We start from the raw sequence: 25,914 nt of genomic DNA, 5'->3' as shown, positions 1-25,914 counted from the left end.
TGGTAAAAGCAAGCATAGCTAATTAAGAAGCACAGGGTTAGCAGAACATTGATAATGTCACTTCAGAGAATAAAAGAAGGAGTTTTGATTTTATCCAGAGAGTTTGGGAACTCCATGTATTTGAAGAAACATTGCATTGTTTTGCATTTGTTGATTTTCATAAAAAATTAAACTGTATTGCTGTTTTGGAAATTTTTCTTGATGGCTTGAAGTTTTCTACTCAGTTGGAAACAGTACTTAGAGTTCTCTTTGGAAGGAATAAAAAGGTGCATGGTATGTGCATTTAGATTATTTGTCAAAAGTAGTTTCTTTCTTCCATTTGCTTGTCTGTGAAGTTTGCTTAGGAATTACCTCTGTAACAAGCCTGGACAGTGACAGAGAGTAGTCTGTGAATGTTACATTCTTTCTTTCCTCTACTTTCTCACCCCAAACTGGCTTCTCTTCCCTTCTAGTTCTGATGACTGAGAGGGCCTTGCCTTAACAAATAAAAGCCAAACCCAAACCACAACCTGGAACAGCCCCAGCGTGTTGATGGCAGAGGAGTGGAGAATGTACCTGCTGTACTTGAGCAATCATTGTGCATCAGGGGGTCCCGTGGGCAAGGAAAGGCTGTGTTTGACTGGACCTTGTGTAGCTCTGGTGCTCTCACAGCTCCAGGAAATGTGGCATTGGCTGTTGAACTCTGCTTTGGTCATAGACTATTCTCACAAATCAGACTATCCCAGAGTTAGGTGGAGAACAATCCTTTGTTTGTGCAGGATTTCAAAACGTTTTGTATTTTGTGCCAAATTGGAAAAAAAATCAATTCCTAAAGTCTCAGCATCCTCTCTAAAATGGTATTGCAGGTCTTCACTGAGATATAGCAAATGCCATACCGAGTCTAGGGGAAATGGAAATATACAGGAGGATCCGGTTTCTCAAGTTTCTGCTGATGTTTATAACACATGGGTGTTACTCTTGTCAGAGATCGATCACTATGGAGTTATGCAGTCAACAAGGTGATGGTGACTTCTTTGTGGTAGAAGAGTTTCTTGCGTTGTTTCCCGGGGGAGCGATGTTGCATTGTGGGTCAAGATGTGTCAGATATTCCAAGGCTCGTTTATACCAGTAGTTTGCTTTAAGCAAGAGTACGTGATGGATAGTAAGAACACTTTTTGTGGTATTTGTTTCCAAGAAAGGAAAAGCTTGCTTTTTCTGGAATGATAGCTGTTGTCACCATGATGTTTCCTGGCAGAGTTTTCTGTGATGCGTGCCCTTTCCTTGTCCCACCTTTAAAAACAAAAGGAGCTACAGCTTCCAGCATGGTGAGATGAGCCTAAAATGCAGGCAAATACACCCTCACCTCCTGACTGGCACTCGGAGGAGACCACATGGCCAGAGTGGTAAAGAAGCTAAGAGGGCAAGGGCTATACCACCAATCCTCAATATCTCACAAAGCCCTGACTGCTCAATTGTCATATCAGTATTTAAAGATGTGCTGTGCATACGGTGTAACTCGAAGGTGATGTTTCACATATGTGTCATTTTGAAGCCCCGTTAAGCTGTTGGTTTTCATGTCTATAAGTGTGTGTCTGCCTGATGCTAGATTTTCTTTGAAAGATCTGTGTGGATCAGACATATGTCCTGTGTTGTCATGTACTGCTGTAGGGGCGAGTAGAGAGTTGGGCGTTAGTTGGTTCTCATTGCCCAGGGCAGGGGTGGTTCTCAGTGGAGACCTGAGTTTGCTGCTTTAAGACTATTTGGCACCCTAAACTTTTTTTAACCTTTTTTCTGAAGTTATTTTTAACCTCACGCTTCCATCTAGAGCCAAATACTAAAAATAAATATGCCTTATTTTTGCATACACTCTATGGTAGAATATAGAGAGCTTTTTTTCCTCTGTCAATCACAAAGTTACAGAGTAGTTTCTGTAGATGCAAGATTCAAACCCCAGATAACCTAGGATGGACAAATTACCTTTTCTGCTTGATGAAGCACTGTGTCACAAACATATACTGTTTGAAAAACCCTTCTATCCAAGGATGCTTAGCACAAGCTGATCTCAGACATAAACTGATAATTATGATTGTGAGCTGCATAGAGTATTGCTCCCTTGTAGGGCTCTCCACTAGTTTGGGCACTTTTTCCCTTTAAGGCAGAGCAGCAATGACAATCTCAATGTTAACCAAAGCGTTTGCATTCTTTCTTTTTCCTCTCTGATGTAAGTGCCCATACAGACTCTCGTCATACTCAGTTTCTGGGTTTTCTATTGCATTTGCCCAAAAAGTAAATAAATCTACCACAGCTTTTTTTCAAGAGGCTTGATATCTTTTTGCTGGAGGACGTGACCCTGACATTGCTTTCTGCCTTCCTGATTGGCACTGAAAAACACGCACCTTAGTCACTTAGATTTTTATTCCTATGGTGTACAAAACTCAACTTTTTAATAATTCAAAGTATGTAGTTTCCAAAGAGGAGTTCAGGATTTCAGATACTAAGAAGCTGAGTAGCCTTTCTAAGGTAGTCCCCAAACTGTTTTGATAATGGTGATGGTCTGTTTTTGATAATGGTGATACAAGGTTTAACTTTTACTCTATTATATTATGGCTTTTCACATGTAAAAGGTAACAGTGGTAGCTAAACTAGGTATAAACATCAGTGTCCAATAAATACATCTAAGCAAGTAAAGATACAGTGTAAGTTAAAGTCTGTAAAAGACAACATTTTTTGTCCATTAAAGTCCTCTTGCAGTGAAGTAGGTGGTAGTGCAAACGATGGAGCATCAGACATGGAGTCACATAATAAAATTAAAAAAGGACAAGGGAAACTTTTTAGCAGCTGTTGTGGTTTGATTGTAGAATTTACTTATGGAATCATTTATTGACATGAGGTCTGTCTTATTTAGCCTTTCCCACAGTACTGACTATAATGGGAGCTCACCTCCAAAGGGTTAGGGCAGGTTTCCCTTATTGCAATGACTGATTCATCAAAAGGTGGATTACAAATCACGTCCTAAAATACTATGGGATGCCCTTGGTCTGTTTTCACTTGACCTCAGAATGAACCAAAAAAACCTGAACACTTGGTATTCCCTGGACTCGGTATGTGCTGTAATCAATCTTTCTGTGGACCTCTTTCTGATAAGGAAAGATTTGTTACTGTAACTGGCTCCTTGTTGTCATGAGATTTCTTCATGCTTTTACAGTACAATGCCCTATGCCAGGGTGTATCTACAGACCTTACAGACTTACCCCTCACGGTGCTGGGTTTTCAGAACTGGGCCAGAGTCTTCCTTTTCATTTGGAAGCCCCCTACATTATCTGCATGATCACTTCTTCATTCAGATCATGAAAACTATGTCTCGTTCCTCAGCTGGAGAGTTCATTTTTGGGATCTGAGACTGCGGGGTCTTTGGGTTTCCCAGAGAGGTGAAACATGGTGACTTCTGATGGTTGTTCTGGGTGGAGGTATGATGCAGGATGTGGAGTAGCCTTCCTCAAGATGATACTGTCTGAGTATCTGTTTACCTTGCCTGTTCTTCTTTCCCTCTCTAAGCCTTTGGGATTTTGCAATTGGGGGGGATGGAAAGCATTCCTGTCCCTCAAACCTTTTCACTGAGTGTGTGTATGAGTGTGGGTGGGTGCACGGCTTGTTAAAGCAATTACATTTCTGGGCTAAGAATAGTAAGATTCATAGTTTCCAAACTGAATCCCACCTTGGATGCTGCTATTGGAGCATGCAAGATACAGTCCTGACAGCCCAAATGCTGAAGGTGCTCAAAGGCCAGAGGAAAAATAGAAGCACCAATGTAAATGGCTTTTCAGGAACATGCAAGGGGCCAGTGGCAGATGATATAATCAAATCTTTCTTTAATTTCTTATACATTTTTCTTTATTTATTCTCGTGATACTAAAGTATTGTTACCCAACTCAATGGTATGTAAGTGCTACACTATGGGCATAGTTTTTGGGTTTTTAATATCCACAGAGGCTTTTAAAATGGTGATGAGAGCTGTGCTATGCAGCATCCTGAGTGCTTTCAGGGTCTTTGTGACCAGGCTGGAAAGAAGCTACTCATTCTTCATGAAATCTCAAGCTGTTCAAATTCCTGGTGAGCACACTGATATTAAAAGAGCCATCAGATGGTGAGGGAGGGCAGAGACAGTGATGCTCTGAACATAACAGAACCCTTGGACATAGTTATTAATTTTGTTTGACTGCTGACTGAACTCCCATCAGCCTTGTTATATCTACATCAGTAGACTGCATGTATAGTCTCCTTAAAATTGTAGTAGTTTCTTTTGTACTTTCTGGCAGTGGTGTGAATTTGCAACTTTACATAAATGATGAGTGACTTCACTTTCAGTGTCTTGAAAACTTCTTATAATATCTAGTGTCATCATCCTATTTTATTAAAAGAAGGTGCTTTAACAGCTGTTCGGTCATTGTGCTTGTTTTGCAGTTTGTTTTTGTTTCAGCTGCCACCTCTTCGGTGACTCAGCAGTTTGGGAACGGGTTTAGCGGAGCAGGCACTTCTTTTTGTACCCTTTTGTTATGCAAGCAGAGCAAGAGCCCTCATTTTGCAGCTCCTTTGAAACAGGCATAATGTAACTTAGTCATGTGGTTCATACAAAATAGTCCTTGCCATCTCCTTGTCTTCCACTGGGCTTGACAGCAGCACTGCTGTGTGAGCACAGGATAAGTCGTGTGTGTGCTCAGGGCAGGGAATGATGTGGATGCAACCACTGTGATGAGCTAAAGTTTTGTTTTGTTTTGTTTTTTCCTCTCCTTTTATTTTCTTTGCATGATTCCAGTGAACACAACCCCTTCTTTTTTTTTTTTTTTCCCCTTAAAGGGAACAGCAATGTGCCTTAAGCTTATAGATGTACATACTTCACTTTTACTTTGTCTGCATTATCATTTAAAAATGCTTTAACTTAGGACAGCTGCTGTAGACATTAGCTTTGGATTTACCAGACTGGCGTGAAAGATCATTTCACTAGTGTGTTAGCTGCTTCACTGAGACTTCACAATCCAAGTTTAACAAAACCTCTATTTCATTGCTGACTGATGTGCTCTGTATAAATGAGGGTTCTGGAATGTTGCGTGCATGTCACATACTTTAGATTTTGAGGATAGAGTTTCTTTTCAGGGGGGACAAAGATGAGGAAATTCCGTCCTTCTATTTTGCCTCCAGCTTTTCTGCAACTACGACCATTTCTAGAATTTTGCCCGTGTATTTTTCTCTTCCCTGCTCACCAAGGCATAGGAGTTCTTAACTTGCAGGAAGATCTGGTGGTGGACAGTATTGGGTTGCATATTGAATCAGAAATAGCTGAACCTTTTCATATACACAGTTGTCTTACAATGAAATCTTTCAAGAACACCTTCACTGAGTTTGTCAGCCAGACGCTGTGATACGACAGCCATGGGGCTGCCAAACCTGTCTATGAAACAACTCTTTTTTTTTTTTTTTTTCCTCAGGAGTTACCATGTAGATTCTTTTCAGAGTCTCTGCCTTGCTCTCAAGATAAGAGACTGCTCTTTAGCTGTGTTACCTTAGGAACCAGCAAGATAAACATCCAATAAAATCTTGTTTTCAGGAGTTTGTTTCTGAGTATCAGTGCAAAATCTCTAGCTTATTTTCAGTAAAGCTATTCCCCCTCCTCTCTTTTCCCAGTACTCACTATGCTAGACAATAACATTTTTTCCTCAGACAGAGATGGTTATGTGAGGCTGTTTTTTTTTCTTTTTTCCCTACCCTCAGGAAAATGCATTTCCTTCATTTTAGCCTTTGGGAGAAAGGATTTCTTCAAGATACCTTCCTAAAGTTGAGATGCTCTATGATAAGGTGTGCAATACTTTCTAATATGTCGTCATCTTGATAAACAAGGTGTACAAAGCTTTATAGCAAGATAGTCTTGCTATCACAAGAATATTTTCAAGGAAAAAACAGTAAAATCTAGCCAGTTTCTTGCTTACACACCACAACATTGGGAATTATTTTTCTTATTGAATAAAACCTTCTGTTTTAACAACAAAATTAAGTGGTTCCTGAGATAGCCAAGTACAGTAAATAAAAAAGAACAAAACCAAACCCATAAATTCTAGAATGTGCTTAGTAGTTAAAGCTATAAATTTTTTCCCCTTCTTAATATGGTGAATCTATTGCTGTTGAAAAGTGGGTTTTTTTTGTTTCCCTGCTGGCTCCTAGGGTATGATCTCTTGCTGGGTAACCAGGAGCCTAAAGTGACAGGCGAATTCAGGAGCTGTGCTGCAGTGCTTTCCCTACAGCTGAAATGTATTAAGGGAATTCATCAAAAAAGTGGGGAAGGGAACAGCCTGGCACTCCATGTACCTGCACTTCTGGAGTGTTTTTCCACTAGAACTGTTGGAGTGGCTCAGAATTTGTAGAAAACTTGCCAGTTTTAACATGCTTTTGTATAATGCTGTCTGGTAAAGGACAGTGTAGTCTTACTTGTTGATAGATTACACTTCTTGTTGAGTCTCTGTAACTTGAGCAATAAACATGCCATGACATGGATCTGAAGATTTTATTTCATCTTCTGTGTTCCTTTACTTGCACACCTTTTCTTTTGTGTTTTTTTTGGTTTTTTTTTCTTTCCTCTCTAAGTCTCAGCAAGAAACCATCTGTTATTTATTACAAGTATTCTTATGAATGACCACTGCTTTCCTGGGTTGGAGAGTTCCTTTTGTGTCTTCTCTATTCTGAGTATCTTTGAAGTTATTAATTCTGTATCTTAGGTGCAGGTGTTTTGTGTTTTTCTAGAGACGATCAAGTAAATTGCATAGATTAAAATGATGCATGTAGCAATGAAATATTTATTAAATGGAAGATTTAATATTCCCTTGCTGAAAATCAAACAGCATACATCTGAGGTATGCACGAGAAGGCCACTTGGTGGAATATTCTTGAATGGTGATTAGTTTGCATTAGAGATATTTTAATACTCAATGGTGATATACTTGGAATATTATTCTCCGATTTTCTGTAGCTTTACAGGTTTCAGAAATGAGTCTGACACCAATCTTAATCACAGAATCATTGAATGGCTTGGAAGGGAACTTAAAGTCCATCTCATTCCAAACCCCCTTCTATTTGAATTTAATCAGTTTGAATTTAATAAATAGGAGCACAAGGAAAATATTTTTCCTTTAAGTCTCAGAATTGTTTTACGTAGAATAGTTTAGCCTATGCAAGTAGGATACTTTTTTTTTTTAAATTCACTTTTGAAAAACTTCTGTCTTAGGTTCATCTACTGAGTTAAAATTAATTCTGCATATATACATTATGTGTGGTGAATGGTGAAGAAATAATTTGCGTTCTGGCAAACTTTATAAACTTTACAGTACCACTGAGAATTTTTTTGTCCTCGTTATTTAGAGAAAAGGATACAAATGCTGGTGTTTCATTTTTTTCATTTTTGTCTCTGAATGAGGTCACTTTTAGCAGAAGGATTTTGTTTTATCTGAGGAAAATTTTTCAATTATTATAAAAATGGGAGGAAGAGAACAAGTTCAAGTAAAAGCAAAAAACCCTAAATTATGTAGGTGCTGTTCTTCAAAGGTATGTCATTATTGGAAAATGTAAAAAATTGTGTAGTGGAAGATTCACATGCAGTAAAGAAGACTACTTATTCTCTTCCCAAAGTTAAGCATGAAATATGGTTAGAGTCAGCATAATCCAGCTCATCATTCAACTTAATACTTATGATTCCTTTCTTTATTTGGTAAACCTGATAATTTTTAAAAGCAGAGCATGTTTTGATAAACCCTTCTGGTTGTGATCTCAGCACACTAAAGTTTCATTTTTATTAGTGGCATTAACTGTAGAATGCTGTTTCGTACACTGTGAATTCCAGTTTTCATCCAAATGCTTCCTGACACAGATCCAAAGGAAAAGCTATTGTCTTGTTAAGTAAGGAATGTGACATTCACCACTTTACAATGTACTAAATTTAAAAATTAATGATCAAAATTAGCGTCTGCTAAATATGCAATTGCTAGAATGACTATGAGATATATTAGCTAGGAGAACCAGTTTGTGAAAGTTGAATTTTATTATAAACCACATTATGCAAACCAACAAATAGTGATCTTTTCTCCTAGAAATTAAATATCCCAGATATTTAACTTTAATAATTTTAATAGCAGATTAAAATCAGGTATCTAAGTTAGGTTTCCTGCTTTCTTTTAACCATTTACAGTTATAACTGGGGTGGTTGTTGATCCCTCTTTTTTGTTTTCGGTCAAACCACCTTGATTAGGTGTGAATTTAGACCCCCACAAAAATCTTCTTGACTGAATTCCTAGATTTCAGTGGTATTTTGCAGATTTATGTTATCTAGGAGGTTAATATTGGAATAAGACAAACTCATAAACGCTGTATTGTGAAGTCAGTACTTCTGAGTGATGATTCCTGCCTGAATGCTGTATGTGAATGATTTTAATTCTGTTTCTGCTTAGAAACTGCTTGAAGTCCAGCTCTTTGTTCCAAAGATACGCTGCCATTAAATGTTTGGACTGCTTGTTGTTTTGTCCGTGCAACCCTGAAACGTTTTAGTTCTTCAGGGAAATTAGGAATCTCCTTTATGTTAGGGACGACTTTGTGTGTTTTTCAGCTACTAAGAAAAGTTTTAATTTTGGCTGCTATTTCTTCTCCTCCAGAAGAGCAACTGTGTGCTCAACCATTAAGTTAATGCCTATTTGAGCAGCATGTTGGTGAGGGCAGCCACTGAGGCAGTATTTACCCAGCTATGAGAATGAGATCTCAATCCAGAGCCAGCATTGTGATCCCAGTGTTGTAATAGCTGCAGCCTCGTTAGAAATCTTCCCAGCCTTAGTATAGCACCGAGAAGGTTTTTAAATAGATTCGTCAAAACTTGTGAAGGCAAAGTGGCAGCTCAAATAATAGCCTGCTACATGCAGTTTCACTGTATCTGTCTTTATTAGATAAGGAATGGAGAATTTTGCCTTTTTATTGCTTATGTCATACATCTCAGGTAATTTGTCTTAGCTTAGGATGTAGGGAATTTAGGAGGAAGGAGAAAATGCAGAGAAAATGCAGAATCATACGGTGGCCATTTCTGCAAAATCAACTCAGCAATATTTTTGGGTTTGAATTTGAAGGTCTAATGAGTTATCTAGTTGTAAAGATTCAAACATTTTGGTAAGATAACAAGTTTTATTCCCATTGTTAATTCTACCTTTAATATATTTCCTCTTAGCCCTGGTCAAAGCCGCCCATCGATGGTCTCGTGGATGAATATTCCGTCTGCTAACCCAGCTGGTACAAATACTGCACTATCCACTTTCTTCTTCCCCAACCCTGCCACTGGGAGTGACAGAGCAGTGGAAAGGTATGGAGTACACTTCAACTTTTGCTGGCTATTTCTTTACCTCCTTTTTCTGTACGTTTTTAAAAATAGCTAATGCACGTCTCCTGTGTTGTGTGAATGATTATCTCAAATCAGGAAATGCAATGTTAGCAATATTGACAGAATAAAATCACTGGCTCTCTTACTTTTCCTTTGAACACCTTCCTTGGTAGAAGGCACACAGATTGAGACAGTGGCTTGTTGGTCACTACAAGCAGGGTGGGCAATTCATAGTGTCTCTCTCCCACAGTGTTTCTCTTAGTGTCTTTTAAAATACAGATTCTTTCTTTTCTGTAGCCACGTTTGTCAGATGTAAGTTTCTCTTTCTAACCTACTTGCCTCTGAAACCTTCCTATGTTTTTAACCTTTCTCTGTTGTTTCATTCTTTTCTTTCACGCTTTTGTCCTGCTTTCCTTCCATCCTGTTTCTGCTTCCTTCCATATTGTTGTCCATCTTTTGAAGTATTCTCAGTTTTTCCTTTGAAGGTCTTCACCATCTCAGCTTTTTCCTTCATAATATTTGAAGGAAAATATTTTTATTTATTTATAATATTTTCTTTTCAATTCAAGTAGTTGGGTATATTCACAATTTATTCCCAACACTTTGTAGCAAAAATCCCATTTCTCAGTAGTGGTTGCATTTTGCATCACAACTGCATTGTCTGTTTGACTGCAAGTTCCTTGGGGCAGGAAGAATCTTTCCCACTGTTATATGTGTAGTCATTATTGCCTGGGCTCAACAAAAGATGATTTAATAGTGTGGGTGCTCTGTCTAAACACAGCATTATTGGGCAGCAGCAAACTGTCAGTTTGCAAAGGCATGATTAATTAAACCATGCCAATAATATTTACATATTCAAAGATCTCTGCTTATGGTACTTCGAGAAAATGAGTACTGTGGAGAAATTCATATTGATGGCTTATTACTGAGCATCCTGAGAACGCTTCTATGAGACCGCCTGAGATGTTAGAAATCTTGAGGAATTTAAGAAAAAAAAGAACATCTTCGGTAGACTAGTAATGCTGTATTGCAAACAAACATAAAATGTGCATTCTGAACAGTGATGGTGAAAAGCTGAAGTGCAAGATTCATGAAGAAATGTTTCAGAAGATATAACGATGATTAGTCTGTAAATGAAGTATCATATGCTTTGCTTACTATTGATTTCCTTGCTGATTAACACTTGAAAAAATTTTAACTGTAGTTGAAAGTCAAGTTTGTCATAAAAATAAGTATGCATGAAGTTAGGAGTATGATATTCAGAAATGCCAACAGTAAGGTGTGAAGCTTTGGCTTTGGCTGTGTGTATGAATTACAAGCCTGTAAGGATGCATGTGAAATTGTATTTAAACTTTTAGTCACCTTCAAATATGAATGGAAAGAGAATGGTTGAGAGAGTGTCTTCATAATAGCAGAAAGTTGCTATAATTCATAATTTCATTTTTCAGTGCTGCCCACCGAAAAGCAAGAGCAGTTTATCCATGTGAAGCAGAACATAGCTCTGAATTGTCATTTCAGATAGGAGCAATATTTGAGGATGGTAAGTACTGCTTCAGTAAATATAAAGCAATGAAAAACAAATTGACAAAACTGCTAAAATGGCTTTGGATAAAAATACAAGTCTGAGTGCTATTCTGCCAATGTTGCTGATGGCACACAGTTGGCGATGGAGATGTTTTCTGGTGTGAGGAAGCTATTTAACATATCCTTAGCAGTGTGAGGCAATGCTTTTGATTTTGGGTGAGCTTTCAATTGGTTGAATTTTTCAGCATCATTTAAATGTGTTGTACCAAAAAAAGGTTATTCAGTAATAGAAGAGAACATCTTGGCCTATGAAAATGTGTTTTTTAAAATGTGAACTATTGTTGTATAATAACATGTGGGTCTTCATTTAAAGAAAAAAATGTCTGTTTAAGGATTTTCAATCAGAGTGCCAGGTAAAACAAGTGAACACTGGAGAGAAGAGACAGTGCTTGCTGTTTGGGTCAAAGTTTGTGTTAGTGTGTGTATGTACTTGTAGAAAAAGGAATATTCACTGAGGTGCAGAATGAAGGCCTGTGTTTAAAGATTTCTATGGACCCAAATATAGCATTACATATGAACACCTGGAGGGTGGTTCCTCTGCTCAAGACTGTGTTGCTCAGTGAGCTTCCATGTATCTATCCTTCAGTAACTTCACAGGCACTTCAAACTCATAAGAAAAGTTTTAGGTTTTAAACCTTATGCCTACTTTAATACAGACTCTGAAGATGCTGAAGGCAACGTTATAGTTTCTTCTTCTCACAAGGAAATTCCTAATATAAGAAACAGATAGTATGGAATGGCTCAACATGGGCTGGACAAATTCAGAAATTCTTGTTACTTTAATGCAGTTGAATAATAATTCTAAGCAGAAATCAGTTCATAGCAGCAGCATGGTACGACTGTTGTTTATCGGAAGAACTTGGTAAAAAATTACATTCATACTGAAAACCAAAAGACTCTTAAATTTGGCCAAATACTCATCCAAGTTTGGTGCAGACTGGGGAATTCAAAGTGATCTGAGAATAGCATCCCTAAGGACCTTCTGAATGTAGTATTTCAGTTTTTCATTCCAGAGGCAGAGGGCCAGTAAGGCATCCTGATCTTTAAAAAATCTGGAAATTCTGCAGTGATGACTCTTCTCGTCCGTTGTCAGCTTTTAGTTTGCTACCAGGTCAGAAATCTGATAGGTGCTTTCCAGAGGGAAAGTGGTATTTAATACAGCGTGACCAAACACACGTAGGGGAGGTACTGCCCAGTCATTCAAATACTATGTGAGAATCTTTCGTTGCATGCCCAATGAAGGAGCATTCCAAATTTCCAGTTTACATCCAACAGGGAAAAAGTGTACACAAATGGAAAACATCAACCTGCAGGCATTAAAAAGCTAACTAAGTATTTCTTATATTTCCCAAAATGCACCCTGTTAACTCTTAGCACTGGATCAAAAGTCTGTAGGGGGAAAGTTTTTCTCGTAAGTGAAAATCTTTTCAACTCCAATAGGATGTTCCTAATTTGTTTCACAAGATGAAACAAATGGGAAGCTTAGCAAAATCTTATTTTTTTTAGTGTGTATAACAACAATGAAAACATTGCACGGGCATAGATATTTCCTTCCCCTTTTTTGTGATGCTTATTTTAAAGCAGGCCGAGCATAGGACAATCCTGTCCTCTGCCTCCTCCCAGACAAGTAAATAGCAAACCTGGTCCAGACTCCAGTTCTGATTTTTTTGCAGCATAAAGTGGTCTGAGGTCCCCACTAGATTCTTCCCTACTAGCACACACTTTACAAAATCATTCTTGATGTTTCCTATTAGAACTGCCTTGCAGGCAAATCATGTCTGAATCAAGTTAGGTGGGAAACCTTTTAAAGATGAATTAGCTAAATGATTGCTCTTTTTAAAGTTCTTAACACCAGCTATTTTAATTTAAGTTTTTAAAAACATGACTGATAGGGATCTTCAGCAGACATAAAACTTATGTACAGGAAAGAAAAATCAAGTACATGGTGGAAAAGATTTGATGTCTAGGAGAGGCATTTCTGATGCAGAACATCAAGGGTTGCACACCTGTTGTGTTGGCATGGGATAAGAAATTCTTTCAAGAAACAGTTGTTTTGTGTGAGAGCAATGCCAGGATTCTCTTCTTGTGTAATGAGATCTCTAGAAGTGGTGGCAAAGCTACTGTGATTTGTTGCATTACAGCCTCAGTTGAGTTTTTCAACTAGAGAGTTGGATTGTCCGAGAACAAGTATGGAATTTGACTCTGGCATGTGTTGAAAACTATTTCAACTGTAAGACTCTTTTTCCAGCTCATCATACAAGTAAGGTTGCAAGCTTGGGAAAAGGTTGGACGGATTGCATTTTGAAAACCTAATTGCAGATTTCCAATGGCAAAGATCACATTTCCTTAAATACATTTGTTTTCATTTGTTCCGCTGTATCCTGGTTATTTTATAGGCGTTGTCCTTGCCCCGCAGGGCTCTCACCCTGCTGTGATTGGGTAGGCTGTGGATTGGCAGAATAAAGAGAGAGAGCATGAAAGTAATAAGGCAGCAACTGGATGTATGTAATAACTTCATGGTCATTTCACATGGATTTCACATAGAATATGTCATGGATGGCTCTGTCAATATGAAAAGTTATTCTCGTGCAAAGTGCAGACCAGTCAACACATTCGAAGCCTCTGAAATGCCTCGACATGGGCCTTTTCTTTTTGTACTAGGCACCCTTGTGTCTATGCTGGAATCAGATTCCAGTGAATCAATTCAGGTTCTTTAGTTACTCAATTTAAATTCCCATATGCCCTAATAAAGCCCCCAAATGAAGAATTAAAGTAATAATACATCAATTCTGCAGCTCTACCAATAACCTTAACTATCAAAGTGACAACGCATCAATCAAGTTGACATACAGCTAGTATCAACCATTAAAGTAACTGTTAAATTAATGTCTACTAAAAAGTGCTGCTTCCATTAGTGAGGGTTTTATCCATCTCTCCCTTCTCCACCCTGCACGTCTCACTTTTCTAATCCTGTCTCTTTCACCTCTCACTATTTGGTTATTGAATTTTTTTCCTTTTTCTTACCTCTCTTTTCTGCTTTGTTTCCTTTTTTTTTTTCCTTCCCTGTTCTTCTTGGTCTGTCTCTCTTGGTCCATGGATGTTGATTGCAGTGGTTCTCTCTTACCTGTCATTACTCTGGATGAGTCTTCCTGGCTGCTCTAGCCTCAGACAGGATAATGGCATTTAGTGAAGTACAGTCTTGCATCTGTCATAGCTGCTAAATGTAATGTTGGTGCAAGAAGGTAGGGGTTTAACCTTTACTCCCATCGCCATTTCCTGTTTCTAAATGGGGAAAAAAAATCTGTTTGTCTCACTCTTCCAAGGTCAGATTTGCTAATATTTTAAATTCAGCTTTACGTCACCTGATAGGAATCTGTACAGAATCTTAGCATTTTCGTGTTCAGGAGTTTTCACTAGTGCATGTACATTGTGCTACCCTGAATTCCACAGTCTTTCCATTAGTGACATAGAATATAAATGCTAAGGCACCATCTGGTAAGTTAAAAAGAAAAGGCAAAGTTTTCTATTTAATTGAATTGTGTAAGAAAATGAATAATGTAATCTGAACAATATCCACTGTATTTTTTTTTTTTTTAAATCTTCAATTCAATTTGCCTTAGGCTGTGCCAATATTTTTCTTTCCCAGTTGTTACAGGCTATATTATTGACAGCACATAACAATATAATTCAAGTGGTTAGAGGCAAAGCTTGAAGAGTTTGCAGCTGGATAAGGGCACATATGGGGAGAAGCAGAGTATGATCTGAGATTGAGAGAGACATATGCTGGCTGTATATGTCTGTTGTTATTGAGGCAGATATTCCCAATAACCATGGAAAGAATAATCAGACTGCCTGGCATTGAAATTTTGCCAGCCTTGGAGCCAAGTGTTATTAAATTTCTGGTTCTTGAAAGAGACTGCTTAAAATTCAGTAAATGGGAATTTCACTCGGGAGAAGTGTTTTAGATAGAGTAAATGGTGTTTACACAACAAAAATTCCTTGGCAGTACTGCTAGCAGGAAGGCTTCCTGAAAGCTTGTCAAGATAGCTCTTATCAAGGCTTTTTACAATTTTTAAAATCAGGTTTTAGGGGAGAGGAAGTATGAGGAAAACTGAGAAAATGGTTTTTTCCTCAGGAAAAGTGGGGCACCCATCATTCCTACCAAGTATAAAAGGAACACAAAAAGCCATGTTCACATGGCCGTTGTCATCCCCCTCTATCTCTCCTAGTGTAACAAAGTGCCACCCTTAGTTAATGTCCCTGGTTTTGACTCCAAGGCACTCTCTGCCCTCTAATGGATGCTGTGGCTTCTGGACTGTCTGTCTTCATGGTACTGACAAATGAAGGATTCATTCAAAGAGAAGTGGTGCTCCCAAAATACTGTATTTCCTTGTATGTGCAAATTGTTCTTTTCCTGAGGTAAAAATGAGGATAGAGCTACTTCTTTGTGTACCTTTTGTCTGTGGATTTCAAAGCACTTGGAAACATTCATGTGAATTAATTATCTTCATTTTACATCTGGAGAAACTGTGAGTGTACAGGCTGTGGACAGATGTCCTCCTTTTCAGATACCTCCATGCCTTTTGGAGGTAGTTATCTCAAACTGCTGCTGAAAGTTACAATTCCTTCACCAATAACAAGTACCAGATGAGCACTACCAAATCCCTACTGACATTGCTAGGAGTTTTTACAAGTCACTGAAGGTAGTTTGACCTTAACCAGTCTAACTTTGCTCCTGCCATAATAGTCGTGGAAGCAGTGATCTTCGGGAGAGAAATGTTAAAGTGGAAGATGTTTAACCTAATGCATTTTACCTTGTAGTTGGTGTGTGTGCAAGACTGTCGGAGATGTTCAGCTGTCAGGTGGGATGGGAATCATTTCAGGAGAAAGACCCTAAATCTCACAGATCGGCGAGGTTTAATGTTGGTGACACAGGTCACTAACTTGTATTGCAGGAACTCAGCTTGACCAACCATTTACTACTTTAGAGTGAGCCAAGTTATTCTTTAGACACTCTATTCATTGTACTGACTAGATCTCCACCAGCTGTAATAGACACTTGGGAAGTCTCTAAGCTGAATTCCACCTTCACTAGTTTTGTCATGGTGTATCAGTGTGTTTGCTTTTGTTCACAAGCCTGAGCCCTTATGGGCAGACTGTTTTATTTGTGGGCACACAGTAAATTTTCAGCAGATCAGGAAGAAGATCCCCAGCCCTCTGTCCTGTCCGCAAGATAATTCTGCTTCTCACAGCATAATTAAGGGAAACAGCAAGTTCTGAAATTCCAAATTCTATGCTAACCCTAAGCATGCTAAATGTTTCTGTATTTCTCTGATCAGCTTTATCCATAGGGATTGTTTGAAAAACCTAGAGGGATTTCTAAACACAGAAGGCTTGCAAACACATTTTGTCTTTTTAATTTAATTTCCTAATGAAAACTTGGCCAGTGTGATTGAGTTCTATGGAATTGAATTCTGGTGCTGTAGTGGTTTTAGCAGTGAGATTTCTGTTGTTCTCAGAATGTGAATCCTCATTTATGTAGTTTTTGGGGGTTATTGCTCTGATTGGCAAAATAGTCCATCAGAAAGGGAGATCTTCTTGTGCCAGGCACCCTGCGTGTTAGGTTTCTTCCCAAAATCGCTAGTTTCCACAAAGATGGGGAAATCAAGTGTGAATCAGTGTCTGAATTGGTCTTGCTGAAGTTAGTGGCACATAGACAATGAACTAATACTGCTGTGGAGATAAGTCTTGCTGTCATGTGTACTTGAGAGCTGTGAAATGTTTGAGCTGCCAAAGCAGAGCAAGGTCTGCTTGTAGCATTGGGTCTTTGTGAACTGCTGTTTGCAAATTTTATGTATTCGCAGTTAGATAATTGTAACATTGGCAATATGAAAGCTATTTCCTATGGAGCATACAGAAAAATAAGAAGTGCTGCAAATGCCAAGTTGATTTTATTGCGTTTCTTGATTAGGTGAAATCGGAAAAGCTTTTACTTAAAGATCTCATTACAAGTTGCGAGCCTGTAGATTTTGTTTTCCCATTTGAGTTGGGTGATTGTTCCAGAGCGCTTGCTTGTAATACTGATGGTCAGACAACTTCCTTCTCTACACTTTACCTCCACTATAATGAGACTGCTTAAATGGCCTTGCAGCAGGTACTGAGGAAGCCAATGTCCCACTCTGAGCTTTCAACTTTGCTGCTATTTCCACTGTCCTAGGAGGTGATAGCTTTTAGTGGTGGTTCTATAGTTGGTCTTGTTGTTCCGTCTTGCTATGCACTCATTAAACCTTGCTGAAAATACTTAATTTTTAGTTCTCTGCTCTGTACCTTTTATACTACGAGTATCCTCTCCTCCTGTCCATAGCTGACTTAAGACTTATTCCTATGGGATGACTGGTCTAGTAATGAGTTGTAGTTTTAAGGCCAAATGTGTAGTTTCTGCAGCAAGGTATTTTTATATGAGGCAGGCCTGAGAAAGTGCTAAGAACTGTAATCGTTGTTGACTGAGAAGAAATGACAGAAAGGGGACACTATGGAACATCTTCTCTTGAGCAGGGTATTTTTTCAGAAATAGCCTGTGTCCTGGGTTTAAGAAGAGCTGTGCACGATAGAAAAATGGCTTTTCTTTTTTTGTGTGTGTGGTTAAGTGGTTTTGATTTTAAATGAACGCCTGCTGTTATACCCAATACTTCGGAAATGGATTAGCAAAGAAAACAGGATCACTGGAGCTTAAAGCAGCTTGACACTTGGATGGCATCCTGATTAGTATCATGTACCTGCATAAGAAGTCAGTGATGTACGTAGGTATCCTTAACCCCTCTTGCATATGGTGATTTGAGCAGGGGCAGAAATGTTACCTGACGTGTCACCACAGCTGCTGAATATTAGGAATTACTTTTTAGTGTGTTTTTTTAAATAAAGACTGATCTCTAAAAAATGGTGATCTTAGAAGTAATCAGAGTGATAATTATCTTTTCAGTCTTCATTGAGTCTAAAAGAAACTTATGCCAACAATTGAGACCCTGAGCTGTGTGATGTGCACACAGGGTATTTAATTTCCCAAGCACAGAGCTCAGTTGTACCGTTTATGTCTCATCTTCTGGGCTGAAAATGGTATTTGTCTCAGAGTTTACTATTATCAAACTTGTTTAGAAAATATTTCTTTTTGAAATTGCTGTTGTGTAGAGTCAAGTGATTCAGCATAGTCTGAGCATTTCCTCCCTGGGTACATTTTAGGTGAATTTAAATTTCAGTGTGATCCCCTTAGATTAGGGCTTCCCTCATTTTGAACAGGCCTTTGATTTATGGACACTCACATGCCAGTGATATCTGTCCTCTCTCTAATATAAACTGAGGTTGAGCTCCAGAGGACTAGTAGAAATTTCCTACTTTCAGGTTTTCTAGTTATTTTTCTTTCTGACCTGTCATTTTTTCAAGTTTGTTTCCTGTAATACAGATGTGCTCAGTAGGTATGGGAGACTTCAGGGAGAGGTTTGGCTGGCTGCTGGCACATTTGCTGGAACGAGCAGAATTACAGCTCCACTGCCGGAGGGAGGCTTGTGGTGATGTCAGCAATGCGGTTTCAAATGCATGTGTACTCTGTAATTGTGGAATAAAAATGACAAAGGGAGAGGAGGGCCTGCTAATTACTAATAGTAATGTAAGTTACTGTGTGTGCAGAGATCCTAAAAGGTAATTTTCTATGTGTGTTTTTCCTTTGGAATCTTTCTCTCGAACACTTTCATTACGAGTGTAAGCCCAGACTTTTGTTCTGAGTCTAAACTATCAGTATCACTTGAAAGCAGTTTTATTTTCTGGGTTTGTTGGAGGTATAGCTGTTGTTTAAAGTGTGGTTTCTGAGCACAGTTTTTAGCTTCGCTGTCTGACAATAATAGGACACAAGGAAAAAAGTAGGGGAAAGTATGTTTTTTAAGTGCTCAAATTTAGAGGAGCCTTACAATGCTTTTGAAAGTGAGACTTAACATGTTGCTCTCTCTTAGCTGTTATTTCCCTGATATGTAGAAGGCTACAAATATCACATTCCCCAATGTGTTAATGTGTTTTAAATAAAGTACTGACATGGCTGGCAGCATGTTTCAGCATTTGTCTGATCTCTTCCTTAAATACTGTCTGTCTCAGAAGCACTGTGAGGATAAATTAATACAGTAGAGAGTATCGTAGGTTGCTTAAAAGTGTGGGATTTTGCAGTTACATAGGTAAGTAGATACCTGTATCATATCCTTATAAGACATCTTATAAGGGAATTTGAGGACTTCTTAGTTTGTTTTCCAAAGAAATGTGGCTTATGCTTCAACTTCCTGTCAAATGTGGTCAAATGGGATTTAAATGGCTGCTGGAGCTGTGCGTGGTCTGCTGGAGGTCTCCTGGGAGGCAAATCAGCTGACTAGGGGGCGGAACCCAGCCCATCCACAAGGGATTTAAATGGCTGCTGGGAGCACCAGCGACCCGAAGTGCGGTGAACAGGAGCGGGCAAACACCTTTTCACGTGGCACTTTTTTTCACGTGGCACTTTTTTTCACGTGGCACTTTTTTTCACGTGGCACTTTTTTTCACGTGGCACTTTTTGACAGCAGTTAGCGAGGCTGTTAGTGCAGGCAGGGCAAGCAGGTGGGGCAAGCAGGTGGGGCACAGCCACCTCCCAGCTCTCTCAGGTGATCTTTTTTTTTTTTCCTCCCCACAACTCAACTAAAGCCAGCCATGGTTTCCAAAAAAGCGAAAGCCGTTGCTGCTGCTGTTATCACAAGGGGTGTATTCACACAGACAGAACTCCCCAAGAAGGACACCAGGACGGCCACAGCTGTTCAGGTCTCTGGCTGCACAGAGTGTTTGAGCCTGGCGTTAGTACCAGGGGACAGTGTGAGTGGGGTCTGTGTACGGTGCGAGCAGGTGAATGATTTGCTGTGCCTGGTGGCAGAGCTCAAGGAAGAGGTAGAGAGGCTAAGAAGCATTAGGGAAAGTGAAAGGGAAATGGACTGATGGAGTCGCACCCTTTCACCCCCAAAAGAAGTTCAGCAGGAGACGGTGAAGCCCTGCCCCTCCTGCCATCAGGCAGATGGAGCAAACCAAGTAGATGGGGGGGAGTGGAAACAGGAACGGTGCTGCATCCAGTTGGGATCCAGTCACTAGTGGTGTCCCCCAGAGATCAGTGTTGGGCCCAGTTCTGTTTAATATCTTTATTGATGATTTAGATGAGGAGATTGAGTCCACCATAAGCAAATTTGCAGATGACACCAAGTTGGGAGGGAGTGTCAGCTGGAGGGCTCTTCAGAGGGACCTGGACAGGCTGGAGAGTTGGGCTGATTCCAATGGGATGAGGTTCAACAAGGCCAAGGGCTGGGTCCTGCACTTTGGCCACAACAACCCCATGTAGCGCTACAGGTTGGGAGCAGAATGGCTGGAGAGCAGCCAGGCAGAAAGGGACCTGGGAGTTTGGATTGACAGGAAGCTGAACATGAGCCAGCAGTGTGCCCAGGTGGCCAAGAAGGCCAATGGCATCCTGGCCTGGATCAGGAACAGTGTGGCCAGCAGGACCAGGGAAGTGATTCTTCCCCTGGACTCAGCGCTGGTGAGGCCACACCTGGAGTACTGTGTCTAGTTCTGGGCCCCTCAGTTCAGGAAGGATATTGAGGTGTTGGAGCAGGGCCAGGGAAGAGCAATGAGGCTGGTGAAGGGACTGGAGCACAAGTCCTGTGAGGAGAGGCTGAGGGAACTGGGGTTGTTGAGGCTGGAGAAGAGGAGGCTCAGTGGAGACCTCATCACTCTCTACAACTACCTGAGAGGAGGTTGTAGCCAGGTGGGGGTTGGTCTCTTGTCCCAGGCAGCTATCAGGAAGACAAGAGGGCATAGTCTGAAGCTCTGCCAGGGGAGGTTTAGGTTGGATATTAGGAAGAAATTCTTTACAGAGAGGGTAATCAGGCATTGGAATGGGCTGCCCAGGGAAGTGGTGGATTCTCCGTCCCTGGAGGTTTTTAAGATGAGACTGGATGTGGCACTTAGTGCCATGGTCTAGTAACCATGGCGGTAGTGGATCAAGGGTTGGGCTTGATGAGGTCCCTTCCAACCCAGCTGATTTTATGATTCTATGAAAATATATATAGGAAGTCAGATTTCATTAGCTCTGCTCACAGAATAACTTGTGGGGCTTTGAGAGTCCAAGCTGATATTTCTTATTTTAGATTAATAATTCTTAAAATATTTTATATTTTAGATTAATGGCTACTTTTGCATAAAATTTTGGATCAGCAACACTGATGGCAAACCCTTAGGATGGCACAAGGAACAAAGAACTCTTCAAGCTTTTTCTTAGTTGGTTGTTTGTGGTTTTTTTTTATTGCACTGTGTATTTGAATTTCAGAGAGAGGATTTAACCAGAAGAATGATTCAGATTTCGTCCACTGGTCACTTCCAATAGCAGCTCTTTTCTGAAGAGATGATACTTGGAGTGACATCTGGCTCATTTCTATTTCCTCTATAATCTTTTCCATGCTTACTTTTCATGCCAAGTAAGGTCCTATGCCATTCTTCTGTGGCTCTGAGATTCCAGATTCACCCCTGCTGCTCAAGACAGGTCTTTGTCTTGCTTTGCCCCACCTACTGAAATTGTTTTCCACTGTTTCATATGAATCCTGAAAGCACAGATTTTCTATTTTATAAATCTGTCCTAAGCTCCGTTAACCATTTCCTTAAGGAAGTCTCCTGCACCTAAAAGCTATTTCACCATGTATACTGTGCAGAATATTATGAAGTATTTAAGTCAATAATCATCTTTATCTTTCCTTGCCAGATTCTTAAACTGGTCATTGCAGATGATGGGATGATTTTATAGATACTTTGCCTGGTGTCACAGAGCTAAAGCTAAAAAGTACTAATTCCAGTATAAAAAGAGGCAGTAATTTTTTTTCCTTTTCTTTTGCAGTGCAATTTTCCAGAGAACCAGGATGGCTAGAAGGCACGTTAAATGGCAAGAGAGGACTTATTCCACAAAATTATGTTCAGTTTTTATAGCTTTGTGCATTGAACGCCAAGAAGGTGTACATGGTATCCATGGATTTTTGTTCTAGTCACTTGTCTCTACTTTTGTGACTGCTTTTAATCAATGAAGAGCTGGACTATGGATTGAAGATCCTAATCTGTATAAAGATATTGTGTTGCCAAATATGAATTACAAAAAAAAAAAAAGATTCTTTGAGGGTTGGCATGAGTGGGGGGGGACAAGTAAAGGGGATGGAGGAATAGATTAATTTTTTAATAGGGTGATTTTTTTCAATTGTAAAGAACAGTAGTGGTATATTTGTTTGCAAAATAATTAGCATTTTAAGTCAAGTATTTGGTTGATCTGTGACTCAACTTAGTGTCCTGGAGATTATGCCTCAATAACCAGCCTTTTTAAAAGAATGTGGTGATGGTGAGGCACTGGCACAGGTTGCCCAGAGAAGCTGTGGATGCCCCATCCCTGACAGTGTTCAAGACCAGGTTGGATGGGGCTCCCAGCAACCTGGTCTAGTGGAAAGTGTCCCTGCCCATGGCAGGGCGGTTGGAATTAGATGATCTCTAAGGTCACTTCCAACCCAATCCATTCTATGATTCTATGATTATTTGGGTTTGGAAGATACTGTTGGATAAAAAAGGCTATCATGCTGACAATTAAATTATATTTCGAAGTGGAATAGCCAGTACGGAACAGACATCTGTAAGTAAAATAATAGTTACTAAGACATGACATTTTTCAAATGTCTTCAAAGAGCACATTCGTTTATGTTGTGTGTATGATTTCATTTATTTTATAAAGATAAGACACATGAACTTTTATTACAGGCTCCTATATGTCATGGTTTCTTCACTACTCAAAAATATCACTGTAAATGAAATAAAACGTTATTTGCTATTTGACTTGTCATTCCTATGTTGCAGAATATTTTGCTCTGCTTCTGAAAGTTGTGACACGCATTAATTATTGGCAGCTGTTTGCAGTCAGCCTTAAGCAGGCTCCAAAATGAATGGGGACCCTTCCTCACTTAAAATAGGCAACTCTGCAAGCTCAAGCTGAAAGGAAAAGAGAATCTCTGGCTTTTGCATCCTGGAGGCATTTTGCATTTTATCTGTTGTCTGTCTGTCTAGCTGGCTGCTGACCTTGCCTTTCTTCCTTCCCTGTTCTTGTCAACTGTAAGGTCTTCTGGATGCGCCAAGGTATTGGAATCCTCAGTAGCTGCCTCAAAATTTGTAGAATTATTTGAGTAAGTGAGAGTGTTATCTGTGGTCATAGAAAAAGCTTCCAGAAATCTTGTGGTCCATAAATATGTACCTTGTGTTTAAAAAAAAAAAAAAGTTACATGCAATTTATCACTAATCTTTGTATTTTTCTCTCCTTTTAAGTAAGACCCTCTGGGAGGCAGTGGAGAAGATGCAGGAAAATATGACAGGATGACATATAATACAGGCTCACTTCTTTGTTAAATTGGACTCTGTGAATTTTGAGTAATTTACTTAGCTTGCAAGTTTTTCTAACAAATGGGATTAGTAAACCAGTTAATGGTTAATGCTGCTTTAAGGTTGGAATGGCTTCCCCCCCCCCCCCCCAAGATTTAACTCCACACTATTATTTTGCTCCTTTGCCCAGACTGCACAGACCATTGGAGTGTACACAAATCATCTCCAGATGGAGCAATGGTGGGCCAAGTCAGTACAGCTCTCCAGCACTAACCCTCATTGCTTGGAGGAATTTCATTTGGTGTATTCTCCAGGTATTGAGCAGTGAATCTCTGCCATACAGCTTTTAGGCAGTTCTTGTCTTGGCATAGTGGCTAAGTGACCCAAGCACTGGAGATGACTTTTGGACTTTTGTGAAGGAGACAAAGTTCCTTAATTTGCTCCTTCACTCAGTGTTAAGGAAGTAGTTGCACCAATACCTAGGGCAACAGATTGAAGGTTTCCTTGTTCATATTTGTTCATGTGGCAAAGCACTGTTCTACTGTTCTGGCTGGGTATCATGTTCTCTGGGCCCGCAGCTTTATGAACTCAGGTCTTAGAGTCATTCAGGAAGCAGGATGATGTTTGTGTGCCAAACTCAGTTTTCATGGCTACCAGTTGGTGGAAAATGCTGAAAGAAGAGGGAGAATGTAAACCTTTGGTATTGGCCTCGCAGGTGTGGCAGCGAGGTATGCTGGCTTGTCAGATAGTGAAGCTCTGATAACTTGAAGCTGACAAGCTTTGGAAGGTGCTTCCATTAGTTTTGTTGTTGTTTTAAACATGCAGTGCATGTTTGATCTTGTTCTTCCAAAGTTCTCAATACTTCTCAGCTCTAGCTCTGTGTTTGGGTTGTTTGTTTGTTTTTTCTTTCCTTTTAACTGAAGTGGTTTAAAAAGGCAGATATACAGACAAGGAATAAAAGACTTAGTGCCTATTCCATCCAGTCCTGTGACCCTGTTTTGCCTTTAGGTGAGATGTTTTGAGACTCCTGTTGCTCCTGGGGCCATGCAGAGCCCAAACAAGGAGAAAACTTTTCTACTGAGAAATGATACAGCTGAGCAGAGGTAATACTAACCCAAACTTTCTCAAGTCCTAAACATTGTCTGAAGGCAGTGGTGTGAGCTGAGCCAGATCAGATCTGGCTTTCAGGCTAACCACACTGCCTGTTAGGAATATAGTTGTGGGAACTGCTACCCACCATATGGGTTTCCACATCAGCCCAGCTATACTAAGGCTGAGTACAGACTTGTCCAGCCGAGCAGCCCATTCTTCATCCTCACTGCTGAACTGCACTGCCAACGATGCCTCGTACTGACTGCTTGGAAGTAGAGATTCAAAGATGATAAAAATGAAAAAACCATATTAAGAAAGTCAGGCCCCTTTCCCATCCTTTGAGATTGCTTGCTTTCCTGAAGCTGGCCTTAGGACGTGCCTCTTGTCTGTCTTTTCCATGGCTTGGTAGACTTGGAGGAGCAGAGTACCATGCTGTGAACTTGGGGCAGGAAGCACAGGGAGTCCATTGTGGAGGAAGCTGGCTGAAGATTTCTTCTCTTTTGGCCCAGCAGCAGGAGTGGTCGTTTCTGTGGGTCTGGCCTAACTCCATCCTCTCACAGCTCTCCTGTCACAGCTGTGGGTACAGGTTCAGCTTAATCCTCAGGTTGGGTTCCCCCTCCCTTCCTCTGTGCTGGTTACTGTGCACAGGGGCACAGACCTGTCAGTTTGCAAAAGCCAAGACTGCTGGTAGTGAACACATGACACGGGCTGGAAATTAGAGAGTGTGAACTAGGGGGAAAAAAAACCCCCACCACCCAAACCCAAGAAAACAAATGTGCTTTTTATGCAAAATTATGCTGGCCTTGCCATCACTATGGGGCCCGAGACTGAATCCCCCAACCTGGGGATTAAGGTCGAATGTATTTGCTGAATAATTAATGGAAAAGCTGAGACTCCTGACTAGCTGGGATCAGCAGAAATTTATAGTCTGTGTTAGTCACTGGACAGTGCTCAGCCCTGTGCCTTGGCCAGGCAGCATTTTCACTCTGCTGGGTGAAAAGCCCCGGGGTTTTCAGGCTGCTGAATGTTGTTAAGCGCTGTCCCAGCTGATCTTCGTGGCAGGTTTCCTTCTGATGCCGTCTTTCATCAGAAATGAAAGAAAAAAATCTCATTAGCTGATTTATCTGCTCTGTAATGAAAATAAGTGTTCCAGCTTGCAGCTTCTGCTAGCTGAGCCTCTGTAATTGTGTCACAGAAGAGACTTGGGCAGAAACTTGCCTTCCTCAGTGCTCGGTTCCTTGTTCTCTTAACCCATTTCACAATTCTTACCTGGTTTACAATTTTAAGAGAGAAGTTGCTGACAGAGGGCTTATGACAGAGGGCTTTAGCACGGGAAATGCACCAGTGCTAAACTGGGTTTTACTGAAAGTCTTCACTGGAGTGTCACCTTTTAAACTGAATGTGCCTTGGACATT

At 40.0% G+C, this 25,914-nt stretch overlaps 1 protein-coding gene across 1 annotated transcript in view; it reads left to right on the top strand.

The window, feature by feature from the left end:
• The window catches only part of ARHGAP10 (Rho GTPase activating protein 10), a 146,396-nt gene extending 124,237 nt beyond the window's left edge, over nucleotides 1–22,159 (top strand). Inside the window, exons 21-23 of the mRNA XM_032684673.1 lie at nucleotides 9,227–9,358; nucleotides 10,825–10,916; nucleotides 21,897–22,159. Coding sequence (XP_032540564.1) covers nucleotides 9,227–9,358; nucleotides 10,825–10,916; nucleotides 21,897–21,985 — 313 coding nt within the window. The 3' untranslated portion in view covers nucleotides 21,986–22,159. The remainder of the gene's footprint in view (nucleotides 1–9,226; nucleotides 9,359–10,824; nucleotides 10,917–21,896) is intronic.
• The last annotated feature ends 3,755 nt before the right edge of the window (nucleotides 22,160–25,914 follow it).

Source organism: Chiroxiphia lanceolata, chromosome 4 (genome assembly GCF_009829145.1).
Source record: "Chiroxiphia lanceolata isolate bChiLan1 chromosome 4, bChiLan1.pri, whole genome shotgun sequence".
Lineage (NCBI taxonomy): Eukaryota > Metazoa > Chordata > Aves > Passeriformes > Pipridae > Chiroxiphia > Chiroxiphia lanceolata.
Note: the sequence above shows the minus strand (reverse complement) of the source record. Positions and strands in the feature narration are given on the sequence as shown.